The sequence below is a fragment of the Pleurodeles waltl genome, chromosome 4_1, assembly GCF_031143425.1.
Source record: "Pleurodeles waltl isolate 20211129_DDA chromosome 4_1, aPleWal1.hap1.20221129, whole genome shotgun sequence".
Taxonomy (NCBI): domain Eukaryota; kingdom Metazoa; phylum Chordata; class Amphibia; order Caudata; family Salamandridae; genus Pleurodeles; species Pleurodeles waltl.
This window is the reverse complement of record NC_090442.1, coordinates 277,645,135-277,666,607: the sequence shown is the minus strand read 5'-3', so window position 1 is coordinate 277,666,607 and position 21,473 is coordinate 277,645,135. Positions and strand designations below refer to the sequence as shown.

Genomic DNA, 21,473 nt, shown 5'->3' with positions numbered 1-21,473 from the left:
GTCGACTTTTTTTGACGCCAGTTTCTCGACTGGGGTCTGAAGACTTCGGCATGATCTTGGCCTTTTTCGGTGCCGAAGATGTTACTTGGTCACCGCTTTTCTTGTGGGTTGAGCCATGGCCTTCAGGCAATGGCGTCCCCGAGGCCTACTGTTTTTTCAACTGACTTTGGGGTTGGGTCAGGGCAGGCGTACTCACTTTTTGTCCCGAAGGGCCGCCTAAGCGTTTGTCTCGTCTGTACCGATGTATCTATAGGAAACCGATCCCGAACGCAACAATACCGTTAGATTTTCAATGATTTTTAAACTTTCCCGATTCGAATCACGGAGCGAAGAGGAACACGTCCGAAACCAATGGCGGAAAGAAAACAATTTAAGATGGAGTCGATGTCCATGCGCAATGGAGCCGAAAGGCCATCAAATATATATATATATATATATATATATATATATATATATATATATATATATAAACATATACACATACACTATGTTAAATGATGATGAAAAAACATTCCTTAGAAATGAAAATCTAACACTTCTTACAATATCCTTCCTCCCGAAGATACACAAGAGCCTAAAAAAAAAAAAAACCAGGGTGTCCAATTGTCTCGAGTTGTGGAGCACTGTATGAAAATATTTCTACTTATGTGGATTACTTTCTGGCACCGTTAGTACAACACTGGAGTTCTTATATCAAAGATACTGGTGATTTCCTGAGGATCCTTGCTGACATTGGATGGGAAGAAGGCTATAAATTGGTCACCATTAACGTGGTATCTCTCTATACATCTATTGACCACGAGATTGGATTGAAAGCAGTGCAATACTTTTTACAACAACTTGACATCAGTCAGTTGAAACATTCTCAAATGCTGTTGAAGATGATAGAACTATGTCTGAACAATAATATATTCCTATTCAATCATCAAATCTTTGCCCAAATCCGCGGGAGAGCAATGGGCATTTCCTTCTCACCGGGTTACGTCAACTTGACCATGGGCTGGTGGGAGAAACAGATAGCCTGGGGAGGGGAGAATGAAAAACTAGCGGAGAAAGCTGTTATCTGGTTAAGATTTATGGATGATCTTTTCATCATTTGGAATGGGACAGAAAATGAATTCCTGCAATACTTTGAAAAACTCAATCAAATGATATGGGCCTCCAAATTACATATAATATAAGTAGAGAACAGGTCCAGTTTTTGGATGTGATGGTATATGTAGAGAATAATCAGATTCAGACAACTTTATTTCGGAAGGAAACTTCGACTAACAGCATTTGCATGGAGAGAGCTTCCATCCAATGTCATTGAAAAGAAGTATACCTTATGGAGAATTTGTCAGGCTAAAACTTAACTCCTCCACGGAGAGTGAAATGGAACAAAAATTCACTGAGACGAGACAGATATTTCTCCAAAGAAAATACAAATACAAAGATATCAGATCTGGGGAACTAAAAGCAAGAGCTCAAACCAGAGATAATATATTGAACAAATCAATGATGAAAAAACCTCAGGAAGATACAACTATCAGATTTGTAATGACATACACCAAGGAGAGCCATTTGATCTCGAAAATCCCGAGAAAATATTGGGACATCATAAGGAAGGACCCAGAGGTTGGAAAGTTGATGGGGGAAAAACCTATGGTTACCTATAAAAAAGTACCATCTCTACAGGACCTTTTGGTCAATAGTCACTTTCAGATCAAAGAACAGTCAAACTGGCTCTCGAGCCAAACAATTGGTTTTGTTTGCTGTAAGAAGTGCAAAGCATGCCGCACTGGGATTAATGTGAAGGAATTTGAGAACTCTGGTGGTAACAAAATGATTATCAACAAAAAGATCACATGTAATTCCAACTATGTGGTATATGTGATTCAATGCACATGTGGTCTGCGTTATGTGGGCAGTACAATTTGTCCTTTAAAAAAAAACCATTTTGGAACACATTAGAGTCATGCAACATAAGGACACAACCTATGCTATTGCAAAACACCTTATGACTCATGATGGAGCTAAATGGACAGACATGAGATTTTTTGGTATTACGAGTGTAGATAGCAATGAAAGGGGAGGAGACAGAGAGCTACAACTGAGAAGTTTGGAGTCACGGTCCATAATACAGCTCAAAACCAAAAGCCTGAGGGGTCTAAATGGGGATGCAGAACTGCATTATCATCTGTAGGTTGAGGATATATAACGCTCTTGCTAACAGTTATTAGATAAGATTACCTGTGGATATGTAGATAGAGGACAATTATAGATAAATATCAAGGAGATAATGAGGTAAATTTAGGATATATATGAGAAAGTATAAAAACAATAATAGATAAATGCACCTATCATCAGGTATAAATAGGAATTACAGAGGTAATTGCATTAAGTAAGGTTAACAGTCCCAACAGAATAGAAATGGACATAATGATTGTTGTTAATAGTGATATTCTTTGCACATATTAATTTAGATAATCTGTGTAGCGTTGGGCAGGTTCTGTGGTGGTGGGGAGCTTGGTTTTTAATGTACAACATTTAATTTATTTTTAATAGACTACATGTCCCACAATGCACTAATAGGGGTCGCAGGAGAGACACTATAAATAGGGGACATGGAGATAGGACTAATTTACTGTGATCAAGACAAGTAGGTCGAAACGCGTCAGTGGTGAAGGATAGTGATTTAATCTTGACTGCAATACAAAGAAATAACTTCAAATAACTTCCTCCTGGAGTGCGGTGGTGAAGTTGCTTGCAACTGTTTGTTCTTGGATTTATGAGAGGAAATGGTCCATTCCTCACACCTGCACCAGCATGAAAGACCGTGCCAGAAGCAGGACCAGTTTGTTTTCTCATATATATATATATATATATATATATATATATATATATATATACACACATACATACATACATATATATACATACATATATACATACATATATACATAAAAAAGTTCTCTATTTTTTTTGCATAATTTATGCGTCACTCTAACCCTGAAAGGGATTTGTTTTGATATATATATATATACATATACACATACACACACACACATATATTCACTGAAAAAAACAACCGTTTTAGGGATGTTATAGTTAAGAAATAGAATTTAAAAAAACAGAATTTCACTAAATTAAAAAGTTACAGGGACGTTATAGTTAGGCTCACATTTTGAATGTATCAAAACAGAAACTCACCAGTTATAGTTAGAGTTATCTCAAGTAACTAACTCGTGCCCTTTGGCCGTGTGCAGCGGGTGTGGACCTCAAGCCCTGGCCTGTGGCCAGTCCCTGCAGCCAACCCCTATTACAACCCAACCCTACATGACCCCCCCTCCTCAAGAGAATATCCGCCCCGGGGACCCCATCCCCCGAGGCCTATCGTAAATAATCACTTTTTGGGAGGGGCGGCTGCGCAAACCCCCCCTCCCCAGGCCGATCTTGACCCTGGGGACCCCATCCCCCGGTGCAATTATAATTTTATTGTTTTTAGGGTGGCCAAGCACACCCCAACCCAAAAACCAATCTCGCCCTAGGGACCGCATCCACCTGGGACCGGCCTAAACATATTTTATTTTTTTTATGGGAGAGGGTCCACGTGGCCTCAAAGCCAAGGCCCATCTTGGCCCTGAAGAACCCATCCCCCAGGTGGGGCCTAATTATTTTTAAAAAAAATTGTTGGTTATTTTTTTTTGGGGGGGGGAGGGGCCCTCACCAGGACAGATATTGATCCCGGGGACCCCATGTCCCAAGGGCCCAGCTATGTAACCTGTGTGTCCCCCCCAAGGCACCCAGTCACAATGTTGGGGACCATGTGGGGAGCCTGAAGGCCCCCACTGTCCTAGCTGGCTCCCCACCTCCTGTGGGAGCCAGCATTGCTGTCACAGAAACTGAGCTCCCTCTCTGTGATAGCACTTTCCTCTGTCTGCCTACCTGCATCTCTGGGCAGTCAGATAGAGGAAACCTCTGCTCTGATGAAGGGAGAGCTGATTGACAGCTCTCCTTTCATCAGAGAGAGTGTTTACTGTGACTTGGCTACAACTGTAAAGCTGCAGCCAAGCCACAGCAAACAGCTACGTACCAGTGGTGGGCAACCCAGGACATAGCAGGAGCCAACCCTGGGGTGGTGATCACCATGGCCATCAGTGGCTTCATGAGGGGGGACCGCGTGGCCAACATGTACTGTCCTGGGGAGGTGGAGGTCCCCGGGGCTGCAGGGGGTCCGAAACGGACACCCTTTCTATCATTTAACATATGCCCTGGGGAGGCGGGGGACCAGGCACCCCCTCTGCATTCGCTTTGATTAATGCCCCAGAGAGGTGGTGGTCCCTGGGGGTGGGGTGGACTATCGCCCTCCAACCCCGGACCTTAATAAACACCTTAATAAACAATGCCCATGGGATTTGGCCTCTCTGTTTTTTTTTTTTTTAAATGTTGTGGAATCCACTGCGAGTTGTGCCACAAATTAGAAACAAAAATGCTTTTTACCTCGGCTGGGGAAGGGGGTTGTCCCTCTGGGACGCCAGCACCAGAGCTAAGGGGTCAGGGTGACTAACCTGTCCACTTTTCTGAACACTTTTTTCAGAGACCTGGCTGAAGCAGAGTTCCAACATGGCTGCCAACACTTCCTGGCTCAAGTGACGGCAGCCAATCGGATCTCAGCATGAGATCCTAAGGGGTCACAAATCCTTTGTGTATACGTGTGCGATATTCACAATAAAGGACAATTAAGTTCACAGAGTGCTGTGCACATTTGCTTTGGAACATTAACACACACACACACACACACACACACCCACACCCACACACCCCACAACCCACCCTCCCACTCCCTCCCATGTGATGAGCTATCAAGAGAAAGTACACCAGCAGCTAACCAGGACCTTTGTAAGGTGTATGTACAGGTGGGAAGCAACTGTTTTGCTCCTCTAGTCACTGAAGAATTAACGTTAGGAGTTAATCAAGTTCCAACTGACCAGGACAAATGGAAGCCAGGCTAGGATTGGGAAACCCCTAGCACAGCTCCAGATATTAAGGGGAGAGATACAGGGCTTGCGTTTGAGTGTATGAGCATGTTGGCTACTGAACTAGGCGAGAAGGTGGCCAAAGTTTCTGTAATGGTAGAAAATGTATTCACCAAAGTAGGTGGTGCTGAATTAATGGCCCAGCATAGTAGCCAAGGGCCATATGTACGAACACATTTTCCCATTGACACAAAATGGGAAAAACCCTTTGGTACATCTGGCCCCAAGTTCCTTTTATAAACCACCAGCGTGAAATGAGCATAGGTTTAGTCGTCAGCAAGGGAGGCTCCCCTAGAAAAGTACCCGCAATCCCCTCCAGCTATGAAAGAGGTTAACTTGTTGAAGGAAGATACACTCTTAGACAGCATAGTACACGGCTCAATCGGACAGCCTCCAGTCAGAGAGGCCAGAATCCCCATGGGAATCAAGGTTCAAATAACATCAATGAGGCTACGCGCTTGTATATTGACATTTATTTGATAAATATCCCTAGACTCCCGCGTGGAGTTAGAGAAAAACGAGATTTCCTGTCAATCACGCAATTCATTGGCTTCGCCATACCAGGGGATGTACATCTATAATTAGGGACGATATCCTACATGCCACCCGCTGCAGCCAAACTGGATTTCAGCAGGTTTATATAGGGCTGAAACGTAAGAGCTGTAAATTGGCGAATAAGCTGATAGGCATGGAGCTAAGATTCAGGTCCAACACAAGCTCACAAATAAGACTTGAACTCCTAGGGGAACCTCTGACTAAAGTAGCTTGCAATTCCTTAGCTCACTTACATCGCACCTCCACTGTAGATGAGTGCTCCAATCTAGCAGTGGTTGATTGACATCAGGGAGGTATAAGGCCATCTCTTGTTTCTAATACTCTTCCATGGGGTGACTTGATTGGGTGGTGTGGAGTAGCTATCCCTCAGGACTTAGCGGTGAGTGTTTCGAGAGATGGTATCCGGGGCACTGCCTTAAAGACTGAGACGAATCCTACTCTGGAAGACCAGGGAGGCACTAGTGTGGGGCTGAGAACTGATAGTGGGTCAAATGGTGAACTTCATTAGAGTATTATCCTGGAATGTGGCAGGTGTGCGAGTAAAGCTCGCAGAGCCAGAGTGGGGAGAGTTCATTGATTACCACCAGATTATACTCCTATAGGAGACATGGGGAAGGGCTCCAGTTTACAGAAGTAGTTATATCACTTTTGCTGCAAATGTCGTTCCTTCCACTGTGGGAAGAGCTTATGCGGGTCTTCTCATTTGGCTACAATTAGACCTTTTTATGTTAGTGAAAATAGCCACTATGGTGAGTAAAGACTTACTGGGGTAGAAGTAAAAGTAAAAACCCTCATAGGGATGAGATATATTGCTATAAGTAATGCTTACATTAGATCTATTCCCTTAAATGTATGCTCCTCCACAGTGGCCCAACTCAGAAATGTTTTACAGTCCTTAAAAGGTGGCACCTTAACACGTATCGCAGATAACTAACACAACACTCAAAAGTGGGCAGAGGGTGTTAGATCACTCGATGTATGCCCTTAGTTTCTCGGTTGGTTCTTGGGAGCCTAATCAAACTATATCAAAATTAAGTGCAGTCTGATCATAGAGAATGGATTAAGAATTGTTAATGGCAATACCAGCTCTGATACCCCCACAGCCGACCTTTAAAAGAGGTGTTGTGAAAACTCATATTCATTACCTTTTGGTGGATGAGGATATGTGGCCTTCCTTGGCCGATATGGCTGTAGTCCCCAGGGTAGAACGTGACCACCATGCCTTAAGTGCTTCATTTGCTCCCGTTATGTTTACAAACTGTAACTTACTGGAGTCTGTTAGAGACAGTCAACAGTAAGAGGAATGTTAAATGGGCGGAAGTTGTGGATAAAACAGATATCCAAACCCAAATTTATGAGCTGTTTGTGGATAACTTAGTCCAGGTAACATGTTTGAGTGGATTATAAGCCTGATATGGTCTTTGTGCATTGTCAGCTAATGGAACAATTAAGGCACTTGTTTACCAAAGTCAGGAAAAGAGGGTCCTTCTCCAAAATTGCTCCAGGATGGTTTTCTAAGGAATGCCGGATGGCCACGATTAGCCTCTTTGATGCTCTGAAGCTTGGCATCAAGTCGCAAATAACTTCTACAAGGAAAAACTATAATGCTGCTCTAACCAAGGTCAAACAGAGCTGGGAGATGGACCAATGGACCAAGCTTACTAATGCACTCAAGAGTAAGAACTTGAAAGCCTTCTGGAAACTGGTTGCATGTGGCTCACAGATAATAATCACCTCAAAACGGTAGTGCAACCTGGAGGTAGGATTGAACACTTTAGGGCCTTGTATAGTGAGAGGGAGCAAGAACACGTTGAGAGCGCAGTAGAGGAGTACACAGAGGGATTGCTCGGTAGGTCAAGTGGCCATTTTTAACTCTCCAGAAAAGGTGGCTAACTATGAGATATAGGGCCCGATTACAACTTTGGCGGAGGGGGTAATCCGACCCAAATGTGACAGATATCCCGCCCGCTGTATTACGAGTTCCATAGGAAATAATAGACTCGTAACACAGCGGGCAGGATAGCCGTCACAATTGGGACGGATTAACCCCCTCTGCCAAAGTTGTAATCAGGCCCAAGGTATCCATATTTTTCCCTGACTGAAACTAAGGTAGCCTTAATGCAAATGGTGAAGGAAAAGGCTCCCAGGCTGGCGATCTCTTCCTATCTCATCCAGATGTGTTGACTCCTTATCTTAATGCACTGAGCAATGCTTTTATGAGGGGTAAAAAAATCCCGTCTACCTAGCTGGGAGCTGTTATTGTACCAATCTTCAAAAAAGGAAGAAGGGACTTACCCTCTAATTATAAACATATGTTTGTTGGATAATTTCCCCAAAAAATGTTATAGACAGATCCTGGCCAAGCTGTAAACCTGGGTTACAGACAACCATATCCTTGAGGATACTCAGGCAGGATTTAGGTGAAACATCAGCACCCTTGACCAGGTTTTCTGATTTAAAGCTGCTGTGCTGGAAGTATGTTACCCTGAAGAGGGATCATTTGTAATGTTGCCTACATAGACCTTAGGACGGCTTTTGACCTGGTCCCAAGGGACAACTTGTGGAAGACATTGGAAGCTTTCGGGTTGCCACGTGCTCGAATATGGATTATAAGAGTTCTCCGCAAAATTGCCTACGCTAAAGTGAGGTAGAATATGGGTGGGGACCTAACAGACTCGATTCCCATCTGTCGGGGGGGTAAAGCAAGGTTGCGTACTAGCCCAAACACTCTCCAGCCTCTATATAAATAGGGCAGTCAAATGGCTTTCCCAGTGTACACATCATGCTCCTAAGTTAGATGGACTGCACTCCCGATATTAATGTTATTTGATGATACCCAGATTTGCACTATGAATGGATGTGTACTGCTATTGTATTTTAATTTATTTATGTATACTTTTATGGTTTTCCTTTTAACAAAAATAAAGTAATTACTACTACTACTTATTATGCTCTTATTGTACTGTATCTTGGGGTCTGTGGAAATGTTGGGGGTTGTTGTGTGCTTTAAAAAAAATATATATATATATATAAAATTCAGTTTATCAAAAAAAGAAATGTTTTAACACATGTGTATTGTCATTCTGGCAATAACCTCCAGCAAGAAAAACATTTTACTTCCTCCCTTTTCTGAAACCATTTAGTAATACCACGATAAAAAAAAGTTTGACTTATATTTACCCCCTTCTTTGCTGGATTTGGCTTCTTTTTTATAATAGACGTTGTTTCTATGAATACAAATCAGAATGTTAGCAACATTACAAAGGAATCTTCAAACATTTATCATGTGCAATTTTTAAAAGCTTTAAAGCATAGCAATTATGTGGCCTCCTGCAAAGAGCATCTTAAGATAATGTTGCATTTTACATACAAAATGCAAGTTACTTATGTAAGCACAGAAAATGAAACCTTTAATTTAAAAAGCTGCAAGGCAGAATTAGGCAAAACCCCTTATTTCCTTCATTAATCACGTCGATACAAATATTTTGCAAAATCGCAAAGCCAAAAAACGTATTTGAGATCAAGCACTATACAACTCACAGTATGAGTGAAAGCCTGGCATCTAGTTATTAGCTACCAAAAGATGAAAAGATAGGACAGCCAGCAAAGTCATTCTGCACAGTCCATCAGATAAATGATAATGTAGCCAAGCAGGAGGTTGGAGTGCCCTAATAAGCCTTGGGACATCCATCTATTTTAAAAGTAAAAAAAAATACTATTTGCGATGCATCTGTTACAAAAGTGACAACCACCGCAGTCTTTCCCTTCAGCATACTGTGTCATCTCAGAAGAGGAAAGCAGGCATTCTATCTGCTGCCACTTAAAGTTTAGTGGGGAGCAGGGTGAAGAGTGGGGGCTGGGGGTTCCCTAACTCAAGAATTGTTATGTGATGTAAGCATTGCGCATTTTTCCTACCTGCACACCTATGATTTTCCTTTTAATTTTTGGAATGTAGCTGGAAATGATCCTGGTTCATACACATTCTCATATTCACAGATTCAGCAAACAACATAGTAGCCACTACAACCTCCTTGCACCCTCTCATCAAGCTTCCCAAAATTTAGTATGCCTTTTTCTCCAGCTGCAGTATCCAGAAGAAAAACAAACGAGTCTCTTCTCTACTGATAAAATATACTTCAATTACAGCAGCCTGGCAGGACTGAACACACTATCAGATACATATACACAGTTCTCCCCTCTGGCACATTTTTTAATTCCAAAAAAGATTTGAAAATGTTACAATTAAGCAGATTAAATGTGAACTATTTTATACACCTATGATCGTGGCAGAATGTAAAAACCTGAGAGAGAAAGAAGAAACCGTTTACACAGAAGAACTGGGTGCAGAGCAAATCGCATGCCGTGAATTACAGTGCAGTGCGCCTCTCCACCCGTGTGAGGCAGAGCGCAATGGAGCAGCCCAACAGCAGGTCACTTATACTAATGGTCACCTTTGTTAGGTGTCGTCCCTGCAGAATTAAAATTCACTGTGTCAGCTATAAGAAAAATAGACAAATAGTTCAAAGAGTTTTAATTACAAGTTTGCCAACAAACTGCTGCATTGATATCATACTTTGGGTAACAGTGTTAAACAAATTCGCGAAGTTTTCACACAGTATTTAAAATTCAAGTGCAACACACCTTTCACTTAGCTTCACTGGTCATTTTCCATAATAACGGTTGTTTAAGGCCTTCTGGGAGCCACGATCGACTCAATTAGATGAAAGACCACACATCATTAGACAGCACTGTGAAAAACAGTTTTCAGAAGCATGCAATCTACACATGCACACAATTATATCTACATATTTAATTCATCAAAGAAGGTGCGCCAAGCTTACCCAATGCTGCTTTTGGCGACATACTGAGGCAATCAACACTTGGTCCAATGTCAGACTCTCCTAAAAGAGCAATATTAAAAAAAGAGAAAAGTCCATTGAAGAAAGCGCTATTTCAAGGCCTTCCCACCGCCATGCTGCCCATAATTCCATTAACACTTCCTTTAAAATAAGCAACCTCGCTAAGCTGCAAGGAATAAAGCATCAATAAAATATCAAAAGCCATACTCCGCATTATAAAAGGCAACCTTTCATGAGGAGAATTCCACCCTTGGCCATCTGTTCGGGTATTATTTGGATACAATATGGTGTCTTAGCTGGACTTGGCTATGCTACTTGAAACTATACTTGCAGTATACGCTAGCGAATTTTCGAGGAGGTTCTGAGTTCCATATAGTCTTAAGGCTCACAGCACTTCAGGAAACTCTGAAATAATCATCTTGAAGATTACACTAGAAGACCGTTGTAGTCACACAAAAAATTAAATAACGCATGTCTACAGCTGGATGAAAAAGTTACTTACTTTTGGTAGCAATATTTCAGGGGGATATTCTATCTACCTGCAGATTCTTCACCTTATGAATGAGTGTTGTAACACCACCTCGGAGTCTGGGAGAGACCCTCCCCCAACGGACGGACTGTTGTGAGCAACATTAAGTAGGAGAAACACCTCTTAACCATATTAATGAAGGCTGAGCTAGGGAAGGCGCTCCAAAAAGGAAGACCAATCTTAAACATTCCATAGAGAGCTGTATGCAGAACGAGAGCTTGACAAACGGCAAGCGGGGTGGCCTTTGTGGGCCACTAGAGGGCACAATTTCCATTCACTGGGGGTGAAGACACGAACCAAACAGCATGTAAATGCAGAAACCCTTAGAACAGAAGCAAACCTCAGAACAAAGCATGCCAGATCCACACCAAAAGGAGCAGATAAAAGAGAACCAACGTCAGAACAGCCAGTGTGGCCATACATTGCTCATTGACATCACATCCAGAAAGGTGTTGGATAGCTGTTGGATGGCACCACCTGCTGGCATGAGAGATTAAGTTTGGTTCTTGGAGGAAATTCTTGAGGTGAGGGACCTGAAGGTACAAGTATCCGTCAGAATATCCAAGTTTATATACTCAGTCATCCATTCTCTGACTTTTCACACGGTGAACCTCCATACCATAATAAAGGCAAGACCTATTCCAGTCAATGTGATCGGACATGGAAGTTAACAGATAACAATATCAACATATTGATCAATATGCTCCAGCACTCACAGGCTGTTAAGTAGAGGAACCATATATCCCATTAACTTCAAAAGTCACACCAATTGCCAGTTGCAGCTAAACATTCAAGAACGAACATTTGACTTTATGTCGTGGAGGTGAAATGCCTCATTAAACTCTTTAAAACATTTAAAGTTATATTTACTTATGTTTTCAGAGGTTGACAAGGAAAGTCTGGTATTGATTCTGTCACTGAAATGCCAGCATTTAGCCAAAGAGAACAATGCAGAACATCAGATTCCAGAATTTACTACAACCTGTAATGAAGAACCACACCTGAAGTACTATGCAGAAAAGTAAATAAAACGCAGCTACTGAACAGAATAATTTACGACATAAGTGTGGATGGTGTTTGATATTGTCATTCATCATGAAGAGTGTTGGCAGCAATGTATGAATTTTCAAAATTAGAACTTAAGCCACATGTAAATCACAAAATCCACAACATAATAAGTGGACCAGGAACAGGAAGGCATCAATTGCAAGAGAAAAAAAAATCTCTTGTCTCCAAAAGTGTACCTTCATTATTATCTGTGATTCTTTCTGTGGAGGCCTCCATCACAGTAGTGTTTTCCAAGTGCGATGAGTCCCAATCAATATTAGGAACCTAAAAAAAAAAAAGCATCATATAAAAAAAAGTTTAATTCAGCAATAAACTAATAAGATACGTAGCAGTTAAAGAGTCAAAACAAAAGCACCTAGAAAAACACATGTAAAGATGGTAACCGTTGTCAATGTTCTTCTACTTCAAGTGTCTCACTACTATTAACACTGCTAAACTGCATACCTGTATTCATAGAGAAAAAACGAGGAAGAAAGAGGAAAGGAGTCGCCCAAGACCAAAGCAATGCAACTGGAGACGGATGAGAACGAACAAGTAATACTAAGTTTCTTTTGTGGCAGTACTTCGTTAGCAAATGCTGAACACTCATTTGGGGTGATGGCACTGAGCATTAACTGTGGGTTTGAGAAATATTTTGTGAAGTTCTGAAAAGGATAAGGAGGAGGAGATATTAAAGTTCATTTGAACGAAACACGTTTGGTGTATGAGCTCACTCCTGGAATGGATTTACAGGTCATATGAAGTTCGCTTTTGGAATGGAAATCTAGAGATTTTACCTACAACACTGGGATGTTTCATCTTCATTTTTCAAAACATTGGACTACATCAATTATATTACTTTAACAGAGTGTCCCCTGATTTGCCCTTTCAATGCTTGTTTCTGTTTTGGCAGTAGTATCGTTAGCAGTAGATATTATTTGGAGATGCAACTATGTAAAAAAACATGATGGACGGATTTGGACGAGTTGCATTGTTTCTTGCCCTGCTGGTTTGTAAATTGCTTGACTCTGCCTCAATCACTCTCAAAATTAGTCTTTCTAACAATGTGACGTGGCCACATCAGATGGACATCTATTTATCATCGCATTAAACTAGTGCGTACTGTCATCTCCGATTGTGATCCTGTTGCTGCATCTTCACCCTGTAGGGCTCCGATTGTTTGCTGTTGAGGTTCTGCACTGTAGCTTGGTCCTTCAAAGAGTTAGTGCTTCAATTATTTCAGATAACTATGCCTCTTACTGGGATTTCATTAGAGCAATGGAATAACAAGTCGCAGATTTAAACTTGTAACCTTTTTGAGGGTTCCTGGAGTGCGTCATTTAGACGTTCACAGTGGCATTGCTGTCTGAGTAGGAGCAACACAGGAGCATCGTATGTGCTTCCGTGTCCTTCATTTGTGTTCAATTCTCATGTACAGTAGTTATGAACATCTTCATTATCAACCCCCTTTCATCTGCAGATGGGTCCCGCAGACCTAGCACATTGATACTGTGGACGGTATATTTTCCCTCTTTTTGTCAACGGTATATTTGTCATCTGCATGCAGAGTCATTTGCACAAGTGGAATACGACCAAAGGTGAACAACTGACACATGCTCCCTGCTGGAAAGTGGGAAATTACACTAATGTGTCTACGTAGAAATATGATTAAGCAGTACATTTCTACTCATGTTTCTGCTCCATGTTCTTTCCAGGAACGTGTTTGAGCTGTTGATAAATGTCATTACTTTTAAAGTGCACTGAATAGGATATTATCCTTGCCTAGATGGAAGGCAAGGAGCCTCTGATTGGCAGGAAAGGTGCCCAGCACACCACGTGCATACAACTACTAAATGCATGCAGAACAGAAAAATCTGTAGCAAGCGAATGTGCACAGTTAAAAATAATGATACCATAGAAGAATTATTCCTATCAAAATCAAATGGTGGCTAGGCAAAAGGGCGCACTCTTAACCTAACTAAAGTAGTGTACAACTAATTATTGAGACCAAGTGGTGCTCAAGGGAGGAAAAAAGGCCACCACAGGAACAATGACTCCATTAATAAATAAAAGACCCCCATCAAGAAGATATAGTCTTTTTTAATTGCTTTGATGTATGTCCTGTTTGATGATGTCACTCTATTTAAATGCACCTCCGATTTCTTGTGTGTGCAACTATATGGAAAATGTCACTTACCCAGTGTACATCTGTTTGTGGCATTAGTCGCTGCAGATTCACATGCTGTGCACAGTCCGCCATCTGGTGTTGGGCTCGGAGTGTTACAAGTTGTTTTTCTTCGAAGAAGTCTTTTCGAGTCACGAGACCGAGGGACTCCTCCCATTTTGACTCCATTGCGCATGGGCGTCGACTCCATCTTAGAGGGTGAGGTAGGAGTTGTGTATGCTAGTAATAGTGCCCGTGCAATGGAGTGAATGCGTAAGTACATAAGAAAGTTTTAAGTAATATATTTACAAATGTACAAATGTTTAAGATCTACTTCTAAACGGCTACAGGCTCCCGGGGAGGCGGGTGGGCGCATGTGAATCTGCAGCGACTAATGCCACGAACAGATGTACACTGGGTAAGTGACATTTTCCGTTCGATGGCATGTGTAGCTGCAGATACACATGCTGTGCCTAGACTAGTAAGCAGTTATCTCTCCAAAAGCGGTGGTTCAGCCTGTAGGAGTTGAAGTAGTTTGAAATAATGTTCTTAGTACAGCTTGACCTACTGTTGCTTGTTGTGCAGTTAGCACATCTACACAGTAGTGCTTGGTAAATGTATGAGGGGTAGACCATGTTGCTGCCTTACATATTTCGTTCATTGGAATATTTCCTAGAAAGGCCATGGTAGCACTTTTCTTTCTGGTTGAGTGTGCCTTTGGTGTAATAGGCAGTTCTCTTTTAGCTTTAAGATAGCAGGTTTGAATGCACTTAACTATCCATCTAGCAATGCCTTGTTTTGAAATTAGATTTCCTGTATGAGGTTTTTGAAAGGCGATAAATAATTGTTTTGTCTTTCGAATTAGTTTTGTTCTGTCAATGTAGTACATTAGCTCTTTTGATGTCTAATGTATGTAGTGCTCTTTCGGCTACCGAATCTGGCTGTGGGAAGAACACTGGTAATTCTACCGTTTGATTTAGGTGGAACGGTGAGATTACTTTTGGTAAAAATTTAGGATTGGTCCGTAGAACAACTTTATTTTTGTGTATTTGAATAAATGGTTCTTGAATGGTAAATGCTTGAATCTCACTCACTCTTCTTAGAGATGTGATGGCAATTAAAAATGCAACTTTCCACGTTAAGTATTGCATTTCACAAGAGTGCATGGGCTCAAAAGGTGGACCCATGAGTCGTGTTAGGACAATGTTGAGGTTCCATGAAGGAACTGGTGGTGTTCTTGGTGGTATAATTCTCTTTAGGCCTTCCATAAACGCCTTTATGACTGGTATCCTAAACAATGAAATTGAGTGCGTAATTTGTAGGTAAGCAGAAATTGCCGTAAGATGTATTTTAATGGAAGAGAAAGCTAGGTTAGATTTTTGCAAATGTAGTAAGTATCCTACTATTTCTTTTGCAGATGCGTGTAAAGGTTGAATTTGATTATTATGGCAGTAATAAACAAATCTTTTCCACTTATTTGCATAGCAGTGTCTAGTGGTAGGTTTTCTAGCTTGTTTTATGACCTCCATACATTCCTGTGTGAGGTCTAAGTGCCCGAATTCTAGGATTTCAGGAGCCAAATTGCTAGATTCAACGATGCTGGATTTGGATGTCGGATCTGTTGTTTGTGTTGTGTTAACAGATCTGGTCTGTTGGGTAGTTTGACATGAGGTACTACTGAAAGGTCTAGTAGTGTTGTGTACCAAGGTTGCCTTGCCCATGTTGGTGCTATTAGTATGAGTTTGAGTTTGTTTTGACTCAACCTGTTTACTAGATATGGAAGGAGAGGGAGAGGGGGAGGGGGAGGGGGAAAAAAGTACGCAAATATCCCTGACCAGTTCATCCATAGAGCATTGCCTTGGGATTGATCTTGTGGGTACCTGGATGCAAAGTTTTGGCATTTTGAGTTTTCTTTTGTTGCAAATAGATCTATTTGAGGTGTTCCCCAAATTTGAAAGTAATTGTTTAGTATTTGGGGGTGAATTTCCCATTCGTGGGTTTGTTGGTGATCTCGAGAGAGATTGTCGTGTCGAGTGTGTCCCTCCTTGTTTGTTTAGATAATACATTGTTGTCATGTTGTCTGTTTTGACAAGAATGTATTTTTGGGTTATTATGGGTTGAAATGCTTTCAGCGCTAGAAATACTGCTAACAGTTCTAAGTGATTTATGTGAAACTGCCTCTGATGTATGTCCCATTGTCCTTGGATGCTGTGTTGATTGAGGTGTGCTCCCCACCCTGTCATGGAAGCATCCGTCGTTATGACGTATTGTGGCACTGGGTCTTGGAAAGGCAGCCCTCGGTTTAAATTTGTACTGTTCCACCATAGAAGCGAGATGTATGTTTGGCGGTCTATCAACACCAGATCTAGAAGTTGACCCTGTGCTTGTGACCATTGTGATGCTAGGCACAGTTGTAAGGGCCGCATGTGCTTGCGTTTGGGACAATGGCTATGCATGAAGACATCATGCCTAGGAGTTTCATTACCATTTCGACTTGTATCTTTTGTGTTGGATACATGGCCTGTATTACCTTGTGAAATGTTTGAACCCTTTGTGGACTTGGAGTGGCAATCCCTTTTGCTGTGTTGATTGTCGCTCCTAAGTATTGCTGTGTTTGACACGGCAAAAGGTGTGACTTCGTGTAGTTGATCGAGAAACTTAGCCTGTGAAGGGTCTGTATGACGTAGTTTGTGTGTTGTAAACACTGTTTTAGCGTGTTGGTTTTGATTAACCAGTCGTCTAAGTACGGGAACACATGTATTTGCTGCCTTCTGATATGTGCAGCTACTACTGCCAGGCATTTTGTAAAAACTCTTGGCGCAGTTGTTATTCCGAATGGCAACACTTTGAATTGGTAATGTATTCCTTGGAATACGAACCTTAGGTATTTCCTGTGTGAAGGATGTATTGGTATATGGAAATACGCATCTTTTAGGTGTAATGTTGTCATGTAATCTTGCTGTTTGAGCAGTGGGATTACGTCTTGTAAAGTGACCATGTGAAAGTGGTCTGATTTGATGTAGGTATTTAGTGTTCTGAGATCTAGTATTGGTCTCAGAGTTTTGTCCTTTTTGGGTATTAGAAAGTACAGTGAGTAAACTCCTGTGTTTTTTTGTAGATTTGGCACTAATTCTATTGCGTCCTTTTGTAGCAATGCTTGAACTTCTAGCCCTAGAAGATCTATATGTTGTTTTGACATATTGTGTGTTTTCGGTGGGACGTTTGGAGGGAATTGGTGAAATTCTATGCAATAACCATGCTGGATAATTGCTAAGACCCAGGTGTCTGTTATTTCCTCCCAAAGTTTGTAAAATTGGCTTAGTCTTCCCCCCACAGGTGTTATGTGATGGGGTTGTGTGACTTGTGAGTCACTGTTTATTTTGAGGAGTTTTGGGGCCTTGGAATTTTCCTCGATTTCTTGGGAATTGGCCCCCTCTATATTGCCCCCAAAAACCTCCCCTCTGATATTGACCCTGGTAAGTAGGCCTGGTTTGTGAGGTTGTGGTTTCTGTGGGTTGACCTCGAAACCCTCCCCTAAAAGGTGTTTTTCGAAATGTGCCTCTGCTCTGCGGGGAGTAGTGTGCGCCCATGGCTTTGGCTGTATCGGTGTCTTTTTTGAGTTTCTCAATGGCAGTGTCCACCTCCGGCCCAAACAATTGCTGTTCATTAAATGGCATATTGAGCACAGCTTGTTGGATTTCCGGCTTGAACCCTGAAGTGCACAGCCATGCGTGCCTTCGTATCGTGATTGCAGTGTTTATTGTCCTTGCAGCTGTATCTGCTGCATCTATGGAAGACCGTATCTGATTATTTGAGATACTTTGTCCCTCTTCTACCACCTGTTGCGCTCTTTTTTGGAACTCCTTGGGTAATGAGCTCTGTCGTATCTTGCCAAAAGTGCTTGTGAATTGGCAATACGCCATTGATTTGCTGCTTGTGCTGCAACCCTTTTTCCGCAGCATCAAATTTGCGGCTCTCTTTGTCAGGAGGTGGTGCGTCTCCTGAGGTATGAGAGTTGGCTCTCTTACGAGCTGCCCCGACAACTACTGAGTCTGGTGTTAGTTGTGTTGTAATATAGATTGGATCTGTTGGCGGTGGCTTGTACTTTTTCTCCACCATTGGAGTTAATGGCTCTGCCTTTAACTGGATCCTGAAATATTTGTTTTGAATGTCTTAGCATTCCTGGGAGCATGGGAAGGCTTTGGTACTGGCTATGGGTGGAGGATAGGGTGTTAAACAGAAAGTCATCCTCAATTGGTTCAGAATGTAAGGTGACGTTGTGAAATTCGGCTGCCCTTGCGACCACCTGTGTGTAGGATGTACTGTCCTCAGGTGGTGACGGTTTTGTAGGATAGGAGTCTGGGCTGTTGTCAGACACTGGAGCATCGTAAAGGTCCCATGCATCAGGATCATCCTGACTCATTGTAGTATGAGCTGGTGAGTGCATCAGTGGTGGAGTTGTTGCTGGTGATGCATGTGTGGATGGTGGTGGAGACGGTGGCGGGGTTGTTTTCCTTGCCACTTTGCCTGTGGTTGCTTGTCTTTTTGTTGAAAGGCAAGTTTCCTTTTTATTTTGATTGGGGGAAGAGTGGTTATCTTCCCTGTGTCCTCATGAATATGAAGCCTTCTTTGCGTGTAGTCAGGCTCTACCGCTTGAAGCTCCTCTCCAAATCTATGTAATTGGGAGGTTAATCCTTGTTCCTCTGTATAGGAACTAGTTTTCGGCTCCGAGGCTGGATGTTTCGGAACCGAAACCTTTTCGGAAGTCTTTTTAGGCTCCGAAGAAACCTTCTTTGTTTTCTGCGTGGTGTCTCGGTGCCGAAATTCTTCGGTGCCGCTGTCTCTGTGCCGAAGTTTCTCGGAGCCGCTGTCTCGGCTCCGAGGTTGCTGTGTGGCGGTATCTCGACCGGAGTCGGACGACTTCGACACCAGCATGCCCTTTTTCGGTGCCTTAGATCGGTCACCTAGTTTTCGGGTTAAGCCATGGCCTGTTGGCGGTGGCGTCCCCTGGGCTTTTGTGGACTTCTCGTGAGTCTTGATTTTCGACGTCTTACTCACGGTTTGGTGTGTTTCTTCGGCGTCGAGTTCTTCAGAATCCGACTCGCGGATGGAGAAAGCTTCTTCTTCCTCCTCGAAACGTTCTTGACCTGTCGGCGTGGACGCCATTTGTAGTCTCCTGGCTCTTCGGTCTCTCAGCGTCTTCCTCGACCGAAACGCTCGACAGGCTTCACAAGTATCCTCCTTGTGGTCGGGGGACAAGCACAAGTTACAGACCAGATGCTGATCCGTATACGGATACTTGTTATGGCATTTTGGGCAGAAGCAGAATGGGGTCCGTTCCATCAGCCTTGAAGTCGCACGTGGCCGGGCCGACCAGGCCCCGACGGGGGAATCGAAAAAACCCCGAAGGGCCACCGGAGCTCTTCAAAATTCTGTGTCGATTTGTTCTAACTAACCCGATACCGAACGCAAATAATACCGACGATTTTTTTCGAGATTCTAACTAACTTTCCGACCCGAAACACGGAGCGAAAAGGAACACATCCGAAACCGATGGCGGAAAAAAAACAATCTAAGATGGAGTCGACGCCCATGCGCAATGGAGTCGAAATGGGAGGAGTCCCTCGGTCTTGTGACTCGAAAAGACTTCTTCGAAGAAAAACAACTTGTAACACTCCGAGCCCAACACCAGATGGCGGACTGTGCACAGCATGTGTATCTGCAGCTACACATGCCATCGAACATATATATCTATATAGATCTATATATATCACACACATATATACACACACACACACAAGGTAGTATGACATTTTCCAAGAAAATACAACGCTTACTTCAGATGCTGTCTGGTAGGTTTCGGGGTGATCCCCCAAGCGGGTGCCGACAAAAACAGGGGGGGGGGGGGATCCCCAAAATGCTTTTTCCCAATTAATTTTTCCATAGCGATTTTGAACAGCAATAGCACCCAAATCACTGGAGAGAATGACACCAAATTTTGCAGAAAGGTAGCTCTTGGTCCAGAAAAAGGTATTTTCGCTATTTGGTGTAAATCTGTTCAGTAGTTTTTGAGATATTAAAGAAAGTCAATTTTTGTATATATAAGGACCCAAAGGCTCCACAAACCCTCCTGATCTCGTGCTGAGATCTGACTTGCTGCTAACACTTCGACAAGGAAGTGTTAGCAGCCATGTTGGGACTCTGCTTCAGCTAAGTACCAGAAAAAAATAAATTTAAAAAAAAAAAAAAAAAAAAAAAAAAAGGGAGCGAGGGCGGGGGCACCTGGCGCTGGTGTTGGGGTCCCAGAGAGACCCCTCCACCCAAAAGAGCGAAGAAAAAAAAATGCAGCTGCGATTCGCGGTGGATCCTGTGAAAATTCAAACTACAAAAAAACTCAAGTGTGGGCTCCCGCTCTTGTTTAACTGTAGCCCTTGGGTGGTCCAAGTCCCGGGGCCACTGCCACTTTAATGCATATACATATATTTTCACAAACTTACAAAAACAACAGTCTCAGAATACTTATTCAGGAAAATGTTTGTTTATAATGTGCATACTCATTTAGAGAGAACAAACAAGGGAAAAAGTGATGACCTACTTTGGAACTACTAAACAAACAAGTTACTTACCTTCGGTAATGCATTATCTGGTACAAGAGACAATATCTAACTGCAGATTCCTTACCTTGAATTTCTCAGGTGTCAGACTAGATCAGGAAGATTTTTGCATGAGCAGCTCCCCTGCGCGCCGTCGGGTGGCTTCGTTCGGTTTCTCTCAGCGTCATTGGCACCGGAAGTGGCACTGTGGTCACCTGTATAGGCGTCACCCAGATGTGCAGACTTTCTACGCCAGAACCACAGAGCCATGAAGTGAACTGACAAATGTGTGTCCAGACTAGGGCCCAGAAAAGGAGCATTCCTAGCTCTAGAAATATGTCCGCAGAGCAGGGAGGCATGGATGGGCCGGTAAGGAATCTGCAGCTACGTATTGTCTCTATTAGATAAATAAAAGTTGCTCATGTGAGACTTCTATCTGCAGATTCCTTACCTTTGAATGAATACCCAAGCCATACCATCCTAACGGTGGGCTGCAAACAAATGTTCTATACTGAACTGTCTTGCAGGACTGAACAGGCGAAATGCCCATCCCTATGGACCTGTCTGTACAGGCAGTAGTCGTTAGCAAACGTGTGTAGAGATGCCCCTGTTGCTGACTGACAGATGTCTAGGACTGGGACTCTACGAGCCAACTCTGTGGTCTAAGCTGTTCCTCTGGTTGAATGGACCCAAAAGGCTTCACGAAGC

General features: G+C 42.6%; 1 protein-coding gene across 2 annotated transcripts in view; it reads right to left on the bottom strand.

Annotated features, from left to right (window-relative positions):
- ARFGAP3 (ARF GTPase activating protein 3) overlaps positions 1 to 21,473 on the bottom strand; it is a 326,353-nt gene that overhangs the window by 191,251 nt on the left and 113,629 nt on the right. The window contains exons 6-9 of one of the 2 annotated variants that reach the window (XM_069228315.1): positions 12,206 to 12,293; positions 10,415 to 10,474; positions 10,025 to 10,069; positions 8,754 to 8,800 (exon numbers count right to left, since the gene is read on the bottom strand). In XM_069228315.1, the coding sequence (XP_069084416.1) occupies positions 8,754 to 8,800; positions 10,025 to 10,069; positions 10,415 to 10,474; positions 12,206 to 12,293 (240 nt within the window). The remainder of the gene's footprint in view (positions 1 to 8,753; positions 8,801 to 10,024; positions 10,070 to 10,414; positions 10,475 to 12,205; positions 12,294 to 21,473) is intronic. The other variant, XM_069228317.1, reaches the window with a different exon arrangement.